This window comes from Cardiocondyla obscurior, linkage group LG05, assembly GCF_019399895.1.
Source record: "Cardiocondyla obscurior isolate alpha-2009 linkage group LG05, Cobs3.1, whole genome shotgun sequence".
Taxonomy (NCBI): Eukaryota; Metazoa; Arthropoda; class Insecta; order Hymenoptera; family Formicidae; genus Cardiocondyla; species Cardiocondyla obscurior.
In genome coordinates this window covers 7873136-7894553 of record NC_091868.1, presented here as the reverse complement: position 1 = coordinate 7894553, position 21418 = coordinate 7873136, and the positions used below count along the sequence as shown (strand labels likewise).

The 21418-nt window shown below is 47.7% G+C and overlaps 1 protein-coding gene across 3 annotated transcripts in view; it reads right to left on the bottom strand.

Moving 5' to 3' along the window:
• Positions 1-21418, bottom strand: part of Fz2 (frizzled 2) — a 61301-nt gene that overhangs the window by 24507 nt on the left and 15376 nt on the right. Inside the window, exon 1 of one of the 3 annotated variants that reach the window (XM_070656972.1) lies at positions 1351-2274. The exons of the other annotated variants lie outside the window; for them this stretch is intronic. Within the exon in view, the coding sequence (XP_070513073.1) occupies positions 1351-1405 (55 nt within the window). The 5' untranslated portion in view covers positions 1406-2274. Of the gene's footprint in view, positions 1-1350; positions 2275-21418 lie in introns of those variants that run through there. 3 annotated transcript variants of the gene reach the window in all.

Here is a 21418-nt window from a genome sequence, read left to right as displayed (position 1 = left end):
ATATATACGTATTTATTAATTTAGCAAATTGTAATATATTTAATTCATAAAATATAGTCATCAAATTGGGCCATGTTATTAATAATACTAATTGGGGAATTTCGCTCACTTAGCCTCTATTTAATTCATCGCGTTTTGCATGTAACATCGCCGCGTGTGCCGCGGAATCCTCCACGCGTCTCGCTAATATGAACTCCTCTGTGGGCTTTAAGGCGCGGAAAGCGCAGCAGATTCGTACAATCGACCGGGATATTAAGCAAATAAGCATCCGCCGTCCCGCGGGATAACAATGATTGCACTGTATTAAGCGCGCTCTCTTTCTCTCTCGCGCTCTCTATCTCTCGGTGTGTACATATCCGATAAATTATAACGCGCCTAGCCACGAATCGTCGAGCATCCTGCCTGCGAACTTGTTCTAATTCGAGAGCGTAGGAAATTTTACCCGTGAAACACCGGCTGCGCGAATTTAGCACCAAGTCTAGCCAGGGCGATCTATGAGCTGTTTGAGCATATTAACTCGCGTTTTTTTTTTCTTCCTTTTTTTTTGCGGGAACGAACGATTTCACTTTTCCTTGTAAAGGATCGCGCTTTCTCAAAACAGCGTCCAAACGACTTTCAATAGCCGCACGTTGCATCTGTCCAGCCACCTTCGTCGGTTTCCGATAACCCGGAGTCGGCGCGCTATATTACGAACGTACGGAACATTCGCCGATCGTCAATTTTTCACGTCGCGCTCGAAATAACGGCGGATCGTTCAATTTTTCAACCATTAATCCGCCCGAGCGGAGGTCGTCGAACCCGGCCTCCCGATTTTCGCGAAGGGAACCAGGACTTTCGTCTCAACGGAACGCGATTCCTGACGGCGCGGCTTTCGACTGTGACGAGTCCGCGGCGTGGATTTGCATGGAGGGACGACGGCGGCGGAGAGCGGAGGCGCAATCAAGATCCGTCAGTACCGAATCTGGAGAAACGACGCGCCGCGTATCTTTCTCTCCTCTCTTGCCTTTCTTGCCTTCGCCGTCGGATCCGCCTTCGCGCGGCAGTGCGGTGGACGAGGACAAGAGGAATATATGCTACGCGCTCGTTGAATGCTCGTTTGCAGCATTCGCAGAGGGAGCCGACAGAGAGAAACGGAAAAGAGTCGAGAGGGGAGGAGAGAAAGTCCCGTCCGAACGAGATGGATTAGAGGAAGAGGCGCCGAGAGCGAGAGCGCGAGAGAGCGAGAGCGAGAAGGAGGGAAAGAGAAGGATGCGAGAAGGGCTCGGCAGGCTCGCCGTTCGGCGAGGCTGGTCAATGAGAGGCCGCGCGGCTATCGGATAACCCTCGTCGAAAACAAAGCCGGATTCTTACCTTGATTTATCGCGCACTCCCGCCGGGCACCTCTGCTCCGTTTACAACCGGGCATTCGCAGCCGGCGCGCCCCGCTAGCTGCCCTCGCACCCCGGCGAGAATTAATCCATTGTCCCTCGTGTCCTGATAAAAACGCCCCGGGCCGGCGCGCGAGCTCCCAACACGCCGGACGAGGCGCTCGATCCGCTCCGGTGATAGAAACCAGTTCGTCGGCTAAAGTCACTCGCGCCGCTCTGCGTAAACGGTGCGCGCGCGATGCCAAGGTGATCGGCAGAACACTAAATTAGATCCGTAAACATTGGCCGGCGTTAAACGTGAGTGCGGACGTGCGGCGCACGAGAACGCGGACGCAGCGTGTGCTTCGAATCTCGCTGGCACCAGGGGCCACGACGGCCGATTTCTCGGAATATTTGCTGCGCCGGAATCAGCGGCGGTAACGCGCGCTCGCTCTCCCTCCGCGGAATGACCGAGGGCACGACGAGAGGAATGGGCACGCGCACTCGGCGAGAACAAGCCGCGATCCGACCACGTCGATGGACACGAACCGACTGACTCCGACGCGGGCGACGCGACGGAGGCGCTGCAAAGTGCGAGGGTGAGGGAGCCACGGTACTGCGAGAAGAGCGGAGGAGTGCCGTGGAGAGAAACGAGCGAACGGCCGGTGCCCTCGCACGTTTCCGTCGGCTCTCGGTCGCGTTGGCTACCGGCCCCTCGGTTTTCTCCCTTCCAGCTGCTACTACACGCTAGCGAGACGTGCATCGGTGCATCTCTCGTTCCTCGGACGCTGCCTTGTCGCTGCTACGCCACTACTAACACCACCGCTCGGCTCTGTTAAACTATGCACGCTCGCACATGCATACGAGATGCGTGCGTACTCGCGAGGAATACATCCGCGGCGCATGTGGTGCGCCGCACACCTGCGTGCGGCGCACACGAGCAGCGTGCATCCAGCATCACCGCGGAACGCACGGCGCGTCCACCCCTCCTCCCCCCCTTTGCCCCCCTTCTTCCCGCCCCGCAACCCGACGTATCTTCTTGGGCCACACACCACACGCGCGCGCGATGACGTCACGGCGACCGAGCGCCGTGTGGCGTGGATAACGAGAGACGGCCGACGGGATCGCCCTCCACCTCTTTTCTCTCTTTCTTTCTCTCTGCCTCCCTTTCTGCTCCGGGTCTTTTGGATCCACGACCATTTATTATCGGTTCGCGATTCTCCGCTTTCTGCCCTCCTTTCCTTCTCCCTATCGCTCGCTCGCTCGCACTCGCCAGCCGCCTTTCCCTCCGCGCCGAACGACTTATTGCTTTCTTTTCGGGCTGGTTACGAGCGGCCGAGACGCGGTCATCTCCTCGGCTCGTAGGTGGATTCGCTCTCTCGTGCGGTATTAACGACGTCTCGCGTAGGTACGGTCACGACCGGTTCCGAGGAGGACCTACCTACCTCTTCGTATTGAGATCGGAGCTCGAGGACACGAGGCGGTCGGGTTCGACGATCCCGGGGTCTCTCCGCGCGCGCGGCTCAACGCGATAAACTTTCCAATTCGCGTGTCGCCGTTGGCAAATGACCGCCGCGCGGGCCCGCGTCGCCGCCGCGAGCGCGAAAACGGCACCCTCGACTTCGCCAATAAAGGCGTCTGTAAAAAGTCCACGATTAAAACGGCCGACGGTTTTCGAGAGGCGCGAATAATAAGTAGCCTCCGTCGCCCGTCGTCGCGCCCGTTCCGTCATCCGGAACACCTGCGAGATGCGAAGCCGCTTAAACGCCGCGAGAAGCTTTTTCCCCCCGTCGCAGGATCTCCCGGGCTAAAAATATCGCCGGCCTTCGTTTTTTCCGCCCGACTGCTCGCCATTCCGTTCGTTATCGCGCCCGAGAGTGACGCCGACGTAAAACGAAACGCCGTCCAGCATTATTGCGCGGAAAGAAGACGAGAGAACGAGGGTAGGACGCGGGAGGTTGAGAGGTGGAGACGGAAAGAGGGAATATCGCATAACTGTCCCGGCGTCGAATTTTATGCGCTTTCGCGAACGTCACGTTGCGCCCACGGTGCCGGACGCCCATGGCAGACGCGCGTGCGAAAAATTAGGCGTGCGCGAGGTGTCGTTTATGCGTGTCAGAAGTAAAGAAAAAAAAAGTAAAAAAATATTCGAAAAATGAAACGAGTAAAAAAAAAAAAGTTCCCGGGAACTGGCATGTTTATTACGGCCGTAAAGTCGTACGCAATATGTGGGAAGCCAAATATCGAGAGTCACGGTAGTGTCGCGGCGAGAATACGCGTATCTTTATACTCGAACTCTTTCATGTAACTGTCACGTTTTCGCCGAGCCGCAAATTAATAAACTGCAGCTGCTTCGTTTCAAGTGCGACTTCGATTCCGGTCGAGCGGACGGTACGTAGAAAAACGATTGATTCTCGGTTATGGATGAACGTCACTCGGCTCGTTGCGTAAAAATCAGTTCCGAATGTGTCAAAGAACTGCGAGCGGCGCGTATTCGCGATAGCATATCTTGTGCACGTCAATAGTAATAGTCTCACGAATTCGTTCATGCTAAAGATTCGTTTCGACGCTCTCGATGTCAAACAAATTCCGTACGATATCGCGATCCTGTGTCAATCCTTCGGAAACCTTTCTTTCTTCGCGTACATACGTCACTCTGAATATTCCTCTCGCGAATAGGCACGTCGTCGATTTTCTTTCGGGTGACGGTATATCCTCGCGGTGGCCGGTATTCCGCGACGAGTTGCAAAGAACCGCGGAGATCTTCGGGAGTCAAAAATTTTCCGCAGCGACGTGGACCAAAATTATCTGACTGTAACTGGACCGAAATGTATTCCTCGCTTTGATAAATTCTTCGAGAGCTAAGGTATGAAATGTGAATCTATTCGATCGTTGCAGATCATTTTTGGCGCAAGGTAAAAGATGAATTTTGAATTGGCGAGTCTTTCTCGGAGTCCGCGTCTCGGCCTTTGCAAATGAATGTCGACGATCGGTACGAGACAGGTTCCGATTACCATTTCGCGATGCTTCAGACGTAGAGTCCAGACGCTACTCTCGAATGTAATTCCCCGTACGAGCCAGGTGGTCCGTTGCAATCTCTCGACCGGTAATCGGATCGAAAGGGTAAGAACGAGAGAGGGTAGGAGGAAGGGACGGCTCTCGGCGGGAGTTTAAAGGTCAGAAGAGGAATGGCGATTCGAGGCTGCGTGAATTCCTTTTCGCGAGTTTGCGGTCGCACAGCAGCCTAGGTCTAAATTCACAACCGGCCGATTAGCGTATAATCGCTCGTAAGAACGCAACAAATGATTTTTATTACATATTCTTCCCAATAAAAATAAATAAAATGCAACCTAGTGAAATATTTGATAAATCTTTCTAGTTCATAATCCAAGACACGTTCGATATTACGGTTTCGAGAAGTTTAATACAAAATCCGATAAAAAAGGAAAAAAAATAAAAAGAAAAACAAAAGCATCGATACTCCCGTTTCGTTAAATTCGGCGAATGTTTCGTAGACGCGGCAGAGACAGCGCTTTACGACGTTCGGCAGGTCGAAGTTTTTCCGGAGGGGTTGCGGACATTCAATACCACCGAGACGTTAGATACAGAGACGCAGAAACGGTTCCCGGCACATATTGAAGTCGACTCCGAGATATTCGCCCCCTGTGGATTTTCGGCAGCGCGTACCGCGCGTCTGCGCCCGCGTTCATTGTTGGATCACGGTTGACAGTTACGCTCGGCGTCCACCAGCAAACGAAGCCAAAACAGGGAGATTCTCGAGGGAGGTCTCGTCGGGTTTTCGCAAAGGAACTCCCGTCACCCCCGCCGAACTTGGAGCAATGTCGCTTTAGAAAGGCAGCTTCCCCCGTCCCTCGGAAAAGCAATTTATCTTGAGAAGCCGGAGCGAACGTTAAATGGATTTCCCTTTCAGAGGTATTACGCGTTTTTATTCAACGTAAAATTAGCTTATAGGGGCGCGGCTTTCGCGCCCGGTCGCTCGAGTGAATCGTCTCCGAGACTCTCTTTCTTTGGATAGGGACGGGGATGGGAGCATCATCCGAATTTCTCTTCGCGAGCGACCGAGTATTGTCTCACGGGTCGATCGCGCGAGTCGACACGCGATGCACGCCACTGTTTATCGTGCGAATCGTTCGAGGAGCACGTAATGAAGGGGGGGCCGTGAATAAATTACTTAGGAGCTTGTTTAAAAATCTCACGATGTAAACAATTGTCGGTTTTGTCGGGAGATAGCGGAGGGGTAGATTACGACTTCCTGTCACCTATCATCACATGCGGTATGCGCTACATAACGCGTCGCGCTTACCGGTAGGGTCGGGTGGTCACGAGCCGTAGATAACGTTCCCGTATCAACACTGCACCGATTCCAGGTGCACTCTCGCGCCTTTCGAAGTTCTCATAATAATGCGTCACGCCTCGACCACGTAATTTAGCCTCTGTTCATCCGAGTCCTGTAAACATGTCTGTGAGAAATTGATTACGCGCCGTTCGAGAGGTCTCCTGGGCAATTTTTCAGACGCCAATTTTTACCGGGGTCACTTCGACTTTTATAATTTTTTACGTAACTGCTCGTAAACGAGTATCGACATAATCGGCGCAAAAAAGGCGAAAGCCTGCGCAGTCATTTTTATTTTTTATTTTTTTTACATTAGCACGCCAATCAAAATGCATGGACGATCGAGCGCTTCGCTATCGAAGAAATATAGTCTCGTTAAGTCTACGTTCTCCGTTTTCGGCGCAGAGAATAAAATTAATATAAATTAAGTGCTTCCCCGCCAATAAGAGTCGGGACTGCCTCGTTGAAGAGCCCCTCGTCATATACATATATATATTAGGTAGAAACGTATTTTTTTTTCTTTTTTTTTTTTTTGAGTGCCATCGCTCACAGATTAATATTACAGAATCAAGTGACGTCCCTTTGCTCGTAGGTCGACCACGTTGGAAATGGAAGGACGATGAAGGATACTACTTGGGCGATATACTACACGAGCTCTCCGGGGGTCTGTGGACCATTTTCAAGATACAGTCTCTCACGCAGTCCTTTACTCGCAGACGCGACCGTGACTTTTTTTCGACTCTGGGTCTAGACAGCAACTTCCGTCCTATTATACGCTCGTAGAAAGCGTGCAATCCGCCCCCGCGTATAGAATACTCGCCAGAAGTTTGCAAACAACGTAAAAAGATCAGATAGCCCCGGTCGGATCTTTCCGAACAATCGAATCCGGCGGTGAATTGGAGTTTTACATCGCCTCGCTCGCAAACGTTATTAGAAAAGTGAGCCCGGAAAAGTAACGAAAGATATTGCTACTTTATATTAAAAACGTAAACAAGATATTTACTCCGTTTCGATAATGGTAAGTGATGTCTGGAAACAAGCTGAAAATTTCACGAGACAGTTGTTCCGAAACTTCTCTCCATCTGTACGTTTTGAATACTTAACGTGCATTTACTTTTACATTTTATACGCGATGCGCAGCGTGCCGTACGTTGCATAAAAGCGCATCCGTGAGAGAACCGTCGAGTAAAATTTTCAATGAAAAATCTAATAACATATTTCTTGACAAGTCGGTATGCTCATCCACTTTTCCGATTTTTCTGATGCGGAAGAGCACAATGCTCCCTCGTCTGATTTACGCGTCTGCTTCGGGTATACATACGCGGGTCCGCCGTTATCGTGTACGCTGGGCGCGATAAAAGAGGATAAACGTAAGCATTCGCAGCTGTCGACGGAGGTATAAGGCCAAAACGACCCCGGTGAATATTCAACGATGAAACGCTCAGAATCGGGCGCGCGCGGTCCGAGGAATAACAGACGTTGATTCCTACAAATCTCGCGACGAAGTCTGACATTTGAGGCGTAGGCAGCGCGCGGCGGTTACCGCGAGTAGTAACCCGAGATGGAAGGTACGAAGATGCCGGAGCGAGATTTAATAAGTGCAACGGCACAGGTAGGCGACGTCTTAGCATTATAAAGCCGCCTACGGAGAGTCGGATTTCTCGCCGTTCTCCGATAATTCCGTCCTCGTCGCGCGGCGGTGCGTCCGATCGTGTCCTCCTAACGAGCCTCATGGGACGAGCATCCGCCCGCCGATCGATGTATCTCACCGAAATGTAACGGCCTGAACGAGAAGCAAACTGCTGGTACAGTGGTTGCGAAAACACCGAATCTCGATCGTATCTCTGTGATCCATTACCGCCGGTATCGAATTCTATCATCTGTAAACTAGGCTGCGCTCGAGCCTCTCTTTCCACCTTAGGCTTGTATCGTATCGAGAACAAAGGTCCTAATTAACAGTTCCTGCAGCGACGATTCGTTTGAAGATAAAATACGCATTGGCGTAAATAATAAATAAAATATCTCGCGAGGTAAAATTGTCTCGAAAATATTTGGAGTACATTGCGTTATTTCCTTTTTTTTTTTTTTTTTTTTTACGCAACAAATGTAGGTGCTTAGTGGAGGTGGATTGAACATTCTTTATGTTCCTAACGTTCTAAATTTTTTTTCTTCTTAAACCGTCTAACAAAAAAAAAAAAATACGCATCTCGTTATCTGGCGACGTAATACAAATCTCTGATCCGGTTTCGGAAGATGTAAACACGTGAAACAAGAGGTTGCCTCCGCGCCGTGAGGATTTAAAGTGTTTTCGACGTCTCTTCGGTTCCTCGGGAATCGAAGTGCACGGCAAAACTTCCCTTCGAACAGTTAAAATATATTTCAACGGCACTCCAGCGGCACGTCCACTCTCGGCTTCAACGGAACGCGACACTCGAGATCGCGCCGGTGGGTCTTCGTGAGATCACGGACGGCTCGAATGAGGCCCTTAATTCGCTCTCTATTTTCATGCAAAGTTACATTCTATTTTCCTCGAATCGAATGACGTGACGGCGAGTACTTGTTACACCGGTCCGCAATATGCGGCTAGTCATTCAGCTTCTTTTCACGAGTAATATCCGTGCACGACGACGCCGGTAGTTCTCTTTCATCGGGTGGGCGAAAAAAAAAGAAAAAATAAAAAAATATTTCCCCTGCACGCGCAACGCAAACGCGGTTTGTCAATCAAACTGACGACGCACCGATTATATACGTGACTTCTTGAAACGACGAGGTGTTTTCATTAGTATGCAGCGGCTAAGCGCGGCTATCACGTCTGTTCTTTTAGCCGCATGTCGCCAGTTCATTAAAGATTTTAACGATAACAGCAGCGAGCGAAATTAATTACATTCTATCCGTAATTTCTTGCGAGGGAAAATTGTATCGCCCCGATAGTTTCTTTACACGGCCCAGGCTCTCCGGCGACGAGCCATCCGAGCGGCGGATAATGAAGACCCATTATGACTCATAAATCAAAATTTATATCGAGCGCAAGTACATTTATTTAACATAATTGCACGATGCTTAATGATGTTGCATGCATATTCAAATTTAATTAATACTCTAATTATTTGATAGCTGTATTTTAAAAGATTATGCGCAACGTAAATAGAGGATGAAGTTTTAAAACGTTCAGGAAAATAACATATTTCTTTTTTCTTTTTTTTTTCCCTCAATGCGCGTACCATCGTGTGTGTTATATCTTCAGTAAAGGCGGTAGAGCCTGAACGAACATCGCACGGTGCAATTTCCTGTCAACCTCTCGAATCGCGCAGTTACATTTGTTAAACAATGAGCCACTAAAACCCGTGACAGAATCACGAAAAAATTATCACACACGGCGCGGTAAAAGTTAACGATATCGGCTTTGTACGGCCGAGGGAAACGATCCGGGCGTGTCGTAGAGTCGCGGAACGAAACGGATAACCGCGTTTCGCGCGGGACAGGGCGCGCCCGGTTCTCTTGATAATCGGCAAGACGAATCGAAGTGAGAGAGGAGAATTCGCATTCTCACGTCGCGGAGGCACCGGGGTACACGTACCCGTGGCTTACTCGCGCCGCGAGTTCCGTAATAAAGCCGTAAAGAACGGCGCCCCGTAAATTCGACAGAATATTACGGTGCGCGGTGCCCGGAGCTCCTTCCCCTTTCGTTTGTCGTAAGACCCGCGGCCAGTGATCCACGGTGAAATTTACCGACGTGTCGGCTCTCATCGTATAACCGCCGCCGTACATGCCTCTCCGCCCTCGGCGTGTAAACGCGCGTATATATTTATCAGAGGAACGCGTCGATTCGCCCGGTAACTACATACCGCCGCTACATGGCATCCGCATCAGACACCGGGAACGAGTAACAGTGTAATCTTTCGGAGCGTCTCTCTCCCGCCGCGGACCTGCCGCTCGCAATTAATTTCGCCCGGACGGCCGTTTTTATGCCGCCGCATTTTTTTTTTTTTTTATCCACGCGTGTCAAAACGGCCCATTAAAAGCGCGGACGCGCGGAAAATGTAGCGCGTAAAACGAAAATTGTGTTGCACGACGGGTGCGTTTTTTCGAGTGCCGGCTGGCCGGGCGATATCTACGGATTTCTCTATTCACCGGCACGTGACGAGCTACCTGAGTAAGGGAAGAAATTTCAAAATTTGGAAATAAAGAAGAAAAGGGTACGGAATGTTTACTGCAGTTTAAGTGACACATTTTATGTGTCTTTTATTTTTTTTTTTTTAACGACGGTAAAAAATGTTGTAAGGAGCATGGTGGTTAAAAGTATTGCACCATTATTCCGCTTGGTATTCTACGTCGAGGACAAACCGTTTTATCTGTCACGCGTAACTACGGTAGTCTCGGAAAAGATTTGAGCCGTTGTGTGGCTATCTCCAAATTCCCTCCCGACAATCGAACATAAAGAAATCTCTGTGTCATTGTGTATAGATTACACGCTGGTCCTATTTACCTGGACATTGGTTGAACTCGTTGTCGGATAAATAACGATAAGGCGAGAAGATATGCGACACGCTCCACAACCCGGCCGTAAGAAAAGTTACGCTCAAAGAGCGAGCGGAACGTTATGACTTCGGGTACGCATGGAGGTGTGCATGCGGGATAATTGATTATTGCAGGACTCGCGGCCACGTCCGATCTCGAAATTACGAAATAATGGCGCGCGAGATAATGTATGCCCGGCTATAGATTAGGGCGAAAACTACCGGCATCCGCAACGCGCGAGCGAGCGAGCGAGCGCTCATAAATCCCGAGATTACAGTCGAAAGTTTTCTTTTCAACGTGGAAAACTTCGTAAGTCAGTTCAAATCGCATTTGCCGTCTCGGTAAGTTGCCTTAATTGCATCGCCGCGTAGTGCCCTTGTACCCCTGCCCGCAAACTGAATCCTTTATTTATGGCTCGCAGAATATTCCCCGATGAACTTTAAACACCTATAAACCATAAATTTCGGACCCAAAGAGGTACGCAAACACAATACTGTTCAGTCGATACCGAGTAAAAAATTTTCTCAGATATTTATAGCCTTTCTAGTACCACATTAACTTTTAAAACTTAAAAAAATTTTTTTTTTCTTTTTTTTTACCCGAGTTTCAAGGTTCCAAGAACACTTCTGGGAATATCATGTATAATATATCAGTATGAGAAGTAAGAATTGTGAATAACGTTCCGACTTTACAGAAAATATTTTTTAATATCGTCTCAATCGATTCTTGAAGAGAGCTCGCTTCCGTATATACCGCGGAACTTAAAACTTTCTTTGTATAAATCAAAAACAGCTGACTACGATGATATACCTCGGCGAGATCGCCTCGGCATCGAGATCATCGTAACATTAAGCATATATTGCGGTGAAGTGAAAAGTTCCATGAATTATTTAAGATCGCGCTCCGTGGCACAGTGTTATTTTAATTCGTGGCATATTTTCATATTCAAATGCGTGCTACGCTAGCGGACCCTCGGAAAGAACGTTCATCTTCGATCGGCGATGAATAGACATTATGCGTTTTCTCTTTTCCTCCCTCGAAACTCTCCGTTTCCTCACCTCTTTCTCGCCCGGTGGATGATCGTCATGCCGACTTTGGGTGGCAAGCGGAAGCGAGGTCTGGTCCGGCGTGGAGAGAACGAGAGAATCGTAGAAGGAGAGAGCGCGCGAAAGATATGCGTACGGCGGAGCGTTTCATATTCACGAGGCGTAAAAACAATCGTGTAAGTAAGGGCGCGTCGTGCCACATATAAATTGGGCGACGAAGAAGAAGGAAATTCGATCGGAAGATATGGATTTACATCGCCTGGAACAAGTCGCGCCGCCGCCCCGTAAATTCCCGAAGTATATATACGCGCTGCAATAGCGGGGAGACGAATGCATTTTTCCGACCTGGCGCGGATTTCGTAACTCACGATCTTCTTTCCCGCGTGTATATTTTCCCAGCGGCCCGCGAATCAATTTCACGAACTATCTCTCCGAGCAGCGCGCCAGATGCCCGGGCGCTATTTCTGAACGATACTCTGCACGCGGGCGTGTATCTTTTCGTGCCGAAGATATCGACGCGCGAGGAGCGGCGTTACCGCGATCGGATCGCCGGGAAAATATCCACGAAATTCGAAACTCAGATTAACTCCCAGGTGCCGCGCAGTACTCTTCTTATTCGCGCTGGGGGGATCGATTAAATATCGCCGGGAAATTCGAGACTCGGAATAAACTGTTACACGACACCGCACGCTGTCGCGTCGGACTTTGCGGCGCGAGAAATTTCTCCTCCTCCAGGTAGCGCGTTGGACCCGGCGCGGGGAAAAAAATCTCGAAATCGGAAACCTGGACGTACCCCGAGAGTACCTCCCGGGGTTCTCCCTTCGCTTGGTTTTATAACCGTTGTAAATCTTTTTTTTTTTGTTTTATTTTATTTTATTTTTTTTTAGTTTATTTTTTATCGCAAATTATCCAATATTTTATCTGTCAGTCGTGACTGATAATATACGAAGTATATTATCTCGTACAACATTGAGTCGTTCAAATAATCAAGCTAACGACGTTTAAAAGAAAGCAGAAACGGATGTATGCGAGATAATTTTTTTTCTCCTCCCTCTATACAAAAGAAAATTTTTGTTTAAAATTAATAGTACTTAATTTTTATTTTAAATCTACTATTGCGAGTCAACTAAGTATACTTCAATAAAAAATTTTCGATAATGTTTTTACGTTAAGAATTTTACATAGCTGCGATATGAGATTTGTATCGAGACGCACATATATAACTTCTTGAGTCATCTTCATCTCCTTATCTCGCTTACATAAAATTTATCTGAGTGCGGAACATAAAATAAATTATCGGCGTTTTCTCTACTTGTCTCGCTTAATGACTAAACCGAATCGCGTCGTGGCACCGAATTCGATGGCGCGACTGGATTAGCGTTCAGGATGAGCGACTCGCTCGACGGCGACGGGGCGTCCTGCGGGGTAAAGGACGCGCGATGTCCTGCGACGTGGTCCGTCGGGACTTGCCCGTAAAATGTTCGTAGGATCAACTGGTTGAATACATAACGAGATAACCGGGCGTGAGTGCGAGGAAAGAGAGGAAGGTGAATCGGAGGAGGACGGCCGATAAAAAAAGAATCGGTGGCCGACGCGGAGGGAACGCAAGACGAAGGACTGAGGAAAATAGAATGAAAGAGAAGAAGTCGAGAACGGGCCTGTAGAGATCCTACAGGCCCGTGTTCGCTGTACACCACACGCTGAGTGACTTATGACAAGCGATATCGCAGTGGTTCTCATTGCGGATCTCCCCGCTGTTACGTACTTTTCTCGCCGGCAGATGCACCGGTGCATTCGAAGACTTCTCGGTGCGACGCGAGATTTATCGGCGTCATTAGCACGAACGATTTTATAGGGACGAGAGCGTAGCGTTTGAATATTTCCCCTGCCGTTACATCTGCGAGGGATTTCCGACTGCTTGCCGCGGTGGGATCCTATTACCATTTCGGTCGCCGGTCAGTTTAGTGAAACGGGACACTCGCGGCGGGCTGGACGCTGATTCAAGGAGGTTGTAAGCGTCGCGGAAGATATATGCGAGCGAAAAACGGACGCGACATATGATATCTCGGCCGTTGGTTTGAAAGAACTGACAGATACAACGATCCCTGCCTGATCGCGCGCATCAACGCAAATTACAATTTTGTATTTCGTTTATGTGCCTGGCATCAGCGCGAAGCGAGAGTCACGACGTGTTTGCGACGACGGCCGGCGAAACCGCTGAAGCGCGATTGTTAACGAGAAATAGAAACTTCGAGACTTATTAAAATTACATCACTTATAATGACAAACAGGCGGCAGAATGCACCGACGGCGATAAATAAACTTTGTTCCCCTGCGGAGGCATTAAGAGAGAGAGATGCAATCTCGCTCTGTAACTTCCCACGGAACCTCTGACTGCGTAATCATCTCTCGCTGCTGGCAATGACATTTTTCAAGTGAGAATATGCTTGAATTCATCGACGTTATTAACATTCCCTTCCTTCTCGGAAGGAGATTCACGACTTAATCTTTATCTACCAATTAATCTCGGATGAAGGATTTATGATAAATTAATTTTACACAAAACAGTTATAGCTGGCCTTTCCGACTTCTTCTATCTACAAAAATACCCGCCATTACCTCGATTCGTCGTACAACGGGCTTAATAATTAATTTGCTTCGTGTTCTTTTTTTTTTTTTTTTCCCGAAACTGTAAAAATCGACTAGGACGCATTTATCTCTGTTTCTAAGAAGGTGTTGACTGCAACGCGGCGATTGTAAAAAAATATGGTCACAGCTAGGTAGCGACGAACGTCAGAACAATGAGCAATACTTGAAACTGCCAGAAGAAGGAGCACCGTCATCTCCGAGGAGAGCAGCTAGGTGCATTTGGACGGTAAGTGACGGTAGTGGCCGTCGTCAAAAATTGTCTTGAGAAATTCTACCTGGGCCCTCTTCGAAAAAAACAGCTCGACACAGTCCCAATTTCGATGTTTATCTTACCGCCTCGTGCACCCTGGGAAACGGCAAGATGTTTCTACCTACACCTCTTGTATCTCGCGGTAAGCATCGCTTAACGAGAGACTCGGGGGAAGGAGTAAGCCGTCGCTCGTTGGCACCTCGAACGCAGTTGACAGGCCTCACGAGGCCTTCGTTCGCTATTAAGTTTTCGAGAGAGCCGTTATCCCCTCGAGACTCGCGCGAGACGAAAAAAAATTTCTACTAACGGGCCGTCCGATAGAGACGATCGAGTCCTAATTTCTCTCTAATATAAAAGGGAACTCGTGAAAGTTCCGCGAGCACGATGCGTCGTTACGAGCGCGCCTCGAGATTCACGAATAAAATAAATGACCGGCTACTACCGGCCGAGCCGACGAGAAGCGTGAAGGGACCTTCAACCTGTCGTCTACCTGAGCAACAATGGTCTACGCGTATATTATGTAAATTTCCATTTCACGCGCGTAAGCTACGTAGGCGGTTAATGACCCGTAATGACTGTACTTTCTCTCCTTCCTTTCCAGTTTCAAAGTAGGGCCTCTGCACGCGTGAGTTCGGCTTAACGTGTAATTCTTTATATGCATTGCATGGAACATCGTACTTAATTATACAAAGTGTCTCAATCATCGGAGGAGAAAGAAAGCGAATGCAATGTCCGCGCGAACTCGACGGCGTTACGAAGCACGACTAAAAAGAACAACTTTCACGCGATGTCGATGTAGTTAACGTCGTTAATGTCATTCGATATTTAATTAGCGTTTACGGACGTCCGTGCACTTCGCGCCGGAAAACTTCGTGCGAATCCTTGCCGAAGGATTCCGCTCGGGGATTGTTCGAGTGTGCTCGACGGGACGCTTTGAAGCGAGGTAATGGTTGGGAATTGTGAAACGCGTACGCAAAGTGTTTTAAGACGCCCCTTTTCGTTCACGCACCCATAACAGAACAGGTGGTCACAATTGGCCCTCTCGTTTCTCTTCCCAATTACTACGTCGGCTGGCTGTCGGCCGCCGCGAAGGCCGTCGCACGCCAATTAATTTTCGGATGCGGCTTTTTAATCCGCGATACTCATTACGTTTTAACTCCATAGCTGTCACATGAATATCTTCGGAAGCCTCCTGGCAAAATATTTGTACACTGATTGTACATCAAAAATATAATAAACCTAACTGTTTTTTATATATTTTTTTTAATCTTTTTCTCTTCCTCTTTATTTTTCCCCTTTTTTTTTTCTACCGAAATTTATTTCAGATTGAACTTCTTTACGTGTGCGTGCGTTAACAAATAATATTTTATAGTATTTTTAAACGGCAAATTAATATAAACTTTTCACGCGGTTCTTCATGACATTGGCTGGTTTGGTAATTAAATCGTATATTAAATTTCTGAAGATAAATGGGTGACGGGCTATATGAAGATTAATGTTCCGCTAGAAATAGACATTCTGTTTGTACAACGCGGCGTTATATTCGATACACATGATGTATGCATAATCCATAAAACGAAAGTACACGGAATAAAAAATTCAGGCATAAAAGAAATCTGTTGATTATTTTTCTAGCCCTCTCACTCTCCCTTTCTCTTTCTCTCTCCCTCGGTTATGCTAACGCGCGCTATTGTTCGTGCTTATCGAAAAAATGCTAACTCACCGGACGGAGCACGTTCTAACGTAAATACGAATACTTCCATCCGTGAAACTGTGAGCGGAATCCGGAACACTTAGAAAAGAATTTCGTAATCTTCACAGTCCGCTTCGAGATTAAGTGATTCGAGCTATGCGACATGCGGCAATACAGATAATACGCATTTACGAACAATTGGTCGGCTATTGAAATAACACGGCGGACGTTGCTGTTTGACGTATACACGCCCGCGGGCCTCCCCAGAGAATTCCACGAATTGCGAGGTAACGTTATACGACAACCAATTACTGCCGGTTAATTTGTTGCATCGTCGGTAACTGCTCGCTCGCTCGCTCGCGCGCACGTGAATCACCCACCGCGCCGTGATATCTCCGCTTCGGCTTTTCGGAGGGAATCCTGGCGGTTCGCCAACCCCCTAGGCCCTGTTTCCTCTCGTTCTCTACCTCTCGCGCTCTCTCTCCGTCACGCCCGTGGCTTATTCCCGTGGTGTAAGGGCGTAGCTCCAATCGACCGTGGCTGATCGGACCTCCACCGATGCCCCGTATATACCGAATGTAATGTCGGCAGGAAAACGCGTAACTCCGTGAAAGTCGCGGGCGACGGCAGGGTTGACCGGCCGCATCGGTTGGCCGGCGGATTGAGTTACCACCGGGGGGGCGAGTAGGGACGCCCTTTCCGGGCCACTTGTGGTTCTTCGTTCACACCTCGTCCCTAACACCGCGCGGTAAAAGGATTCCTGAAAACGCGAGCGCGAGCATACGTGGCGCGGAAACGAGCACGACGTGGCGAAAAAAAAGGTCACGGAGCGAGATGAAGAAACGACTGCACCCACGGGGGTGGAGATCGGAGAATAAGGAAGTTGCGCACGGAACCAGCCCTGGGACTCGTATTTTATGCGGGAGATCCAGTGGCGTTTTAAAAAGAAAATCTGAAGAAACGATATGGATAACTTCGAAAGCGTATTAAATGTACTTGAGGTTAATTGTCCCTTTGATTTAATAATTTTAAATACCCGGGCAATCTTGACGATATTATTTATTTCGAACGTCTTCCATCCGGTCTTGCCGTACGTGTCACGCCGATCGATTACACCCTTCGCTTCGTAAATGCGGTATTTTTAACGTATCGAACGACTATGACTTTTAAATAAAGTCAGAAATTGGCATTTAATCATTTTATTATTCATTGGATAAATTAGGTCAGGAAACAAGCGTCACGAAATTAAATTATCAATCAAACATTCAGCCGGACAATCTACGATTCAAAAACTATTTTCCGATTTTAATCCCGTTCCAAAATATTCTCAAAAATATTTTTTTTGATTTCTTTTCTTTTTTTATTATATGTATATGAAATACTGATACTTAAAAAAACAGCCATAAAAAAATCCGATCTATTTAAGGAGAGACGCTTGGTCGATAACGGTCTACAAATAAACTCCACGAAGAATTGATTAGGTAGGCGCAGCGAGATGTCTCGGTTAAATCAGCGCTGTGAAAGTCGAGAATACATCACCTCGATAAAAACCGCACATTCACCTTCAGCTGACAGTCGTAGCTGAAATCAAATGTTCCACTTCGACGATCTATTCTCGCTGAAGTTTATTTAAGCGACACATACCACCGCGGAATCCCTAGCGCGGCGTTCGCCGCGTCTGCCGTCGTGACTTCAACGAGAGTTCGTTGCCCTTCGCGTTTCAGCTAGAGTCTCGCTGCCTCGCTCGCCGGCCGACAGCGACGCGGAGAGACAGTTAGAAATTCTTTTGAATATTCGACGGCTTTGTACAACCTACCGCGCGACTTATCGAGGAAAGTTGTTAGCTGCAGCGGTAAAGTGGTCGACGCATTGTTACGCTCTGGAGCGCTCGCAAAAGCGGATACGCGACGGCAAAAATTCTCGACGATCGGCGGTAACTATATCAACGCTGCGCTCGTCGAGAAAGAAGCGAGCACTTCTCCGTCGTTCGGGAGATTAAAAAAGAAAATTTTTTAATTAAAAAAAAGAAAAAAAAAAAAAAGAAAAAAAGCAGAAAAACCGGGACGAGGATAAACACATGCAGCATCGTACTTTACGTCCTCTTCGCGCTGCAAATTTGCGAGACGGTGCTAAATGTGCGCGCTTTCGACTTTTGAGAATCCGATGACCGTCGTCGTCGACGGAAAACCGAAGGGCGCGGCAAAAGGAAGCAGAACTACGCCGCTCGCGATTGCATGGAAAAGGAGCCGCCGCCGCCGTGGGCTAAGTGAAATGGCGCGTGCCTAGTAGATTTCACGGTGCGTTAGTTACGGACGCTCCCTGTCGCTACCTTGCACCCCTTTCCCTTGCCCTCGCCCATCCGCCACCCTCCTTCCCCGCCCGGGTCGCCGCCTTTCCCGCATCTCGTCCACCTCGTTCGGTCCTCCTCCGCGATCTACTTCTTCATTGAGCGCGCTTTATGAGATGCTGCGGCCTGCTTCTTCGCCGATAAATCGCCGACGCGAAGCTACTTTAGAAACGGCACCGGCCTTGTTTAATAGTGCGGAGGCAAGCAGGGCGGCATTAAACCAATGAAATATCAAATATAAATAAAATTAAGTCGGTGCTTTAATCAGTTAATAATTCTTGACGATAAAATTAAAATATAGATCTTTCGTTTCCATTACGTAAAAATTTTATTGTTATTAAAATGGGTTTCATTTAATTTTAATATAATTAGCTATAAATAATTTTGTGCTTTCTGTTAAACTTTCGAGAGAGGTCCGTACCGTCTTGCGTTTACTTGCCTCGTATTTAATCAAGGAGAAGGATTTTATTATTCCACGTATACGTCTCGTTGTAATCCAGCATTCGAATTTGTACTCGCTGTCGGACATCGCGATTATCTTGCACGAAGCAGTGCTACGGAAGCGCGCGCGGACGTTTCATTATTTTATTGCCGCGTGGTAAACGATCTATCCGGTGAGCAACGAGACAATGAGACGCGTGCCGCGCGTATAAATAATGCCAATTTAACGTCGGTTACGAGATACCTATCGCTCGTTTGGCCAAACAATAGTGCGGCGAGTTAATTGCGGGTTCGACGAGAGACAAGTTCAATAAAGATTTTTAAAAAGATAATCCCATTATAAAAGCGTTATTATAAACTTATAATTATTAAAACTTTGTTAAAAATAATTTATAAAGAATACGTTTTGCTGGCGTGGCAAGTCCGTATATCTATAACGGCATTATTAATTTTTTTTTTTATAATTCTCGTCGCGTAGGTGCAAGGGAATTGTTTGTAGGACGAAATCAATTTCTTATTTCGACGCGGTTCAACGGGCCTCATCAATATGCCTCACGATCGCTCAGATTCGTGTCGTCCGAGCGCGCGACGTACCTGTCAGTGCATAAAACTAATCTGGTACACCTAAAGACCTGAAGAGATAAGGCCTGCTTTTCAGGCCTGTACGTTTGAAATCCTGTTTTGACAGGGATTTACCCATTTTCGATGCGGCCTAATCTCGTCTATTTGAAAGCCTCTTCCCGGATAAAACCGTTCTTCCGTCCTCGCGCGACGAGACATAACAATATTTCTACAGGACGATCGATACTCACCTGCCAAAAACGAAGAAAGGCAGCGTAGATAGATAAGCGAATCTTTGGTATTCCCGTGTGAATGACGTTCTTACATTTGGAGTTCGGAGAAAGCGAAGAGGCCGCATTTAATGCATTTTAGTAAGCGAGGAGGAGCTTAGTCACCCGAACCTTTCTCGTGTTTCTTTACGGAATCTTCTTCCTCAGAATTATTAATTTACAAATCATCGCGTATAAAAGACAAATTTGAAAGGAAACACATTGATGCTCGATCTCATTGAAATAAAATCCCTAACCGAACAACAGAATTTTTCTTATTCATATATTAATTAATTAAATTATTTCTCCCGCGGTCACGTCAACAGCCTTTCGCGAGTACGCGTATAATGTTGCGATGTAAGAACAACCTCGGGCTATGCGTGGCAACTGTTAGGTATGGTAAGCGACAATTCGCATTCGAGGTACGTCCAGTTCAACGTACGAGCGGCAACGAACGCATCTTCTTCCCCGGCGTCAAAAAAGCGGGAAAAGTCGTAGAAAAAAAATTCCGTTGCTCCCGTATGTTTCGTAAGCCTCGGACCTGCCCGGCGGCATACGAAAAAAGCCCGTGGAAACGCGGCGTCGAATACTAATTTCTAACCGTTCGCACGGGCCGGCGGACGGACAAAAGGCGACGGGGAAAGAAGTACGCGACGCGAGTTAAGAACGCGAAGGGCAAGGGCGAGAAACGCGGCCGCGGCTGCAAGCGCGCCGGGGATTTGCATGAAAATACGGGAATTCGGTGACGATGATTTCTCCGTGAGATTTTTCCACGTCCCTGCCCGAGAGCGGCACCGAAATCTCGCCGAAGCCGTTCGCGACAAAGGCGTCGCTCGCGCACCGCGTTCTTTTGAAACGCCCTCGTTTGGCTCGCGCAAATTTCGATATCTGCAATATAACGCGTTTTTTAACGAGCACGCCTGGCCGTACTTCGCGAGCTATTACTGCGCACTTATGCACGCGTGTGCGTGACCGGTTTACCCCTTTGACGTAGCGCTAATGGCGCTACCAGTAATGCGACTTCATTCTTCCCGTTCTGTCGGCACTTCCGATCGCGAGAGGTGGAGTTCAACTACATCGCGCAGTTATGCATACGTGAGCAGACAAATCGAGAAGCTGACTGCTCCGCTGTAACGTCGGCGGATTTATTCTGGTAACCCGCCAGGTGGAATCCCGTAATCGCGGTTATATTTAATTAGTATTTTAAATAATCTGAGTATTTTATTATACTATCTTGCATATTGGAAATTGCATTCGCGATCCGTATAAGTAACAATATCCAATAATGGAAAATGCACGTCCGGAATTATACGTAAGGTTGCATGCAGAATTTTTAGTTTTATCAATAATCCGTATTTTAATAATAACAACGACGTAATAAAAAAACCATGTACCTAGATTGAAAGGAGGATGAACGTGACACACATGAAATCAACAGAAGGGATCAGGCGGGATTTTCACTTGGCGTCGAAGAGGATACGACTAGGCTCGGATGGCCGATATTATACCCCCGGGCGGTAATTCGTATCGAGTTTTCCGCGTTGCCCGGAAACTCGATCAGATACGCGATCAGGATGGCGAAAGTAATCATCGGCCAGATCGAGCACGATCCTATGGTAAACAATCTGGAAGCTTTATTTGAGAGATCCCTGAAACCGAGTTTCTCCCGCAGGGTTTTATATTTCTTAAGTCGAATTTTCGTCAATCTGCAACCGAGAAATACTAAATCGCGCTGCATTTATTTGCCGAAGTGGAAATAACGTATAAGCCTATTTTCTTTTTATATATTTTTTTTTTTCCGCTTACGTATATCCCTTTCCTGCTATCTTTCATTTCAAATTGTAAGTACATCTGATCTAACCTAAATGCACGACACACGCATGCCTGTGCACGCACGGAGAAAACGTAATCTGAGAAGATCTCATTATAAAAAGCATGTCGCTT